At 32.4% G+C, this 2,432-nt stretch overlaps 1 protein-coding gene across 1 annotated transcript; it reads right to left on the bottom strand.

Annotated features, from left to right (window-relative positions):
- Positions 1 to 15: 15 nt before the first annotated feature.
- On the bottom strand, positions 16 to 1,267 carry HELRODRAFT_184551 (hypothetical protein; the record flags this gene model as incomplete). The annotated part of the gene is made up of 2 exons (XM_009012325.1): positions 16 to 266; positions 427 to 1,267. Coding segments are annotated over 2 exons (1,092 nt in total), but the record flags the coding sequence as incomplete, so codon positions are not given.
- Positions 1,268 to 2,432: the final 1,165 nt, after the last annotated feature.

Raw genomic sequence — 2,432 nt, 5'->3', positions numbered from 1 at the left:
ATTTTGATCTCTGACGTTAATCCTGGCACACAAATATTCATCAAATTTGGAATCCAGTTGAACACTAAACAGCTGCAAATTGATTTTGTAATATAACATAATACCTCGATAACTTGCTTTGCAGAAATTTGAAACCAGGTAACTATATCCAGGCAAATTAAATTCGTTAATGTTCCATGAAGAGTTTTTAACATTTTTAGGCTTTACTTCATTTATAACTATTAAATCATACTTTAAATCCGATGACTCTAAAAATAGGTTCAATTCTGAAAATTTATTTGTGAGACAATCAACATTGGTATACAAAACATTAGCACATCATTAGGATTCTTTACCACACTAGGATTATAATTAAACTCACTGCCTTCTCTTGACTTTGATCTCTTTATAAATTTGTCTTTTTAAAAACAAATACATGAAACTCACCTGGTTGTCTTTTTACCTTAAATATCCAGTTATTAATGTCGTCCTTTTCTGCAATTTTCTTCTTTTTATCATCGAGAAGCTGTTTACAAATATCTCTATCTAATTTAATAAGGTCATGATTAATGTAGACTCCATTGAATGATTTACTCCTCCTCAGTTTGAAACAGTTTTCTAGTATCAGGTTTTTAGTAGTTAAATTCAATAATTTAATTAAAATAGGCCTTGGCTTTTGATCATTCACCCTTTTACCAAGTCTGAATACATTTGAAACCTCCTTCTCCAAGTTTTCATCAGTTATCTCCTTCAACAACTGAAGCACTTTCTCTTTATCAGCTTTCCAAGAAAAACTTTCATTTTCTGGTATGTTGAAAATGACTAAATTGTTTCGACGGATATCTCTTTCATTAGCAACATCCAGATGATTTTTTGTGTCCAGCACCGATGAATGTATTTCCTTGACATTTGTTGTCAAACTCTCAATATTACCTTTAACTACTTCATTCCACTTTTTTGTCATTTCCTCTTCCTTGGCTACCTGATTTTTTACCTCATTGAGACTATTCTTCAAGTTAGTTTGTTCCCTCATCTGTTCTTTTAGCATCTCTTCTCTAAATGTGACTTTTTCCATCATCTGAGTTAGACATCTGACTTCATTTGCCATTTTTTCTTCCAACTGTTTTCTTCCAACAAGCAATCCTTCCTCCTCATAATTAGTCAGTGTTTTTATTCTTTCTTCATTTACTTTCCTACAACCATCACACAGGTGCAATCCCGCAATATTACTCATCTTATTGGTCACCTTCTTTGTCCGTGCGGTTATGTTAGGATTAGTGTTTTCCATTTTCACTTTCTTTAGTCGGCGAAATACAACAGGATTTGAAAATTATTAATTAAATAAATTTTCCAATACTGTTAATAACTTAAAATTAAATTTTTTAAACTCGAAATTGATAAATTTATTGAAAAATTTAAATTGTGAAGAAAACTTTCCGAACGTAAGTGAACGTAAGTGATTATCTTTTCAAAATGTTAGTGCATCAGAGACTAAATCTACTTCCATCTTTCAGGTCGTAGCCATACACATAAAAGCGCCGAAAAAAGCAGGTGGCTTCAGCATTCACAGTTACGATCCGAACATCAAAGCCATTGGCAACACTGTCGACAACGTTGAAAGGAAGAAGAAATCTGGAGGATCGAGACCCATAGACAAACCCCTGAATACAACTTCATCTAGTAAAAATATTTCATGGGACAAAAGGGAACTTAAAAATTTAGAACTAACTCCTGAAGAGCTGATATATTTTTCAAGTGAACGTGAAAAAAGTGAAAGATTTATAGATCAAGAAAGTAACATTTCGATTGACGAAACGCTAGACGCTGAATTTATCAACAACGTTTTTGAACCAGCTGCTAGTCAGATTGAAACTGAGCAAAATAAGCTGAATATTAATTTATCTAATGAAACGCTAGAAAATTTGTTAATAAGTTCTGCTCAGAACTACACTGAAAACAGGAAAAAAAATAAAAAAGTAGACATATCTGATAATATTCTTTTTAGAAAGTCTACTTTTGATGCGCGTACTAAAAGGAAAAATAGTTTTTCAAGTAATTCCATTGATTTTGTTAAACATTCCATTAATCAAAAAAAGAGTCGTTTCAAAAGACAGGCTCAACCAATCACAATCGAGCAAACAACAATTTTTGAGACGAAAATTGGGAGGTGGCGATGTCTAGCTGCTGGAGCCGCGCCCACAAATTGGATAAATCCAAAATTTGATGACAAACATTGGCCTCTTGCTACGTCAGTTAATACAACACCATTTTTTATATCTAAAATTTATTTTTGTTGCAATTTTCAAATTTATTTAGGTAAAAAAGCAGATATTTCAAAAATCAATTCTTTGACATATTATATCGTTAGCACATTCATCCACACTCAGCAAAACTTTTTATAGAATTATTGCCAGTAACACTGATTGTGCGTCTTCAACGAACTCCCGTGCTCT

Source organism: Helobdella robusta (genome assembly GCF_000326865.2).
Source record: "Helobdella robusta unplaced genomic scaffold HELROscaffold_1035, whole genome shotgun sequence".
Taxonomy (NCBI): Eukaryota; Metazoa; Annelida; class Clitellata; order Rhynchobdellida; family Glossiphoniidae; genus Helobdella; species Helobdella robusta.
This window is presented reverse-complemented; position numbering and strand designations above follow the sequence as displayed.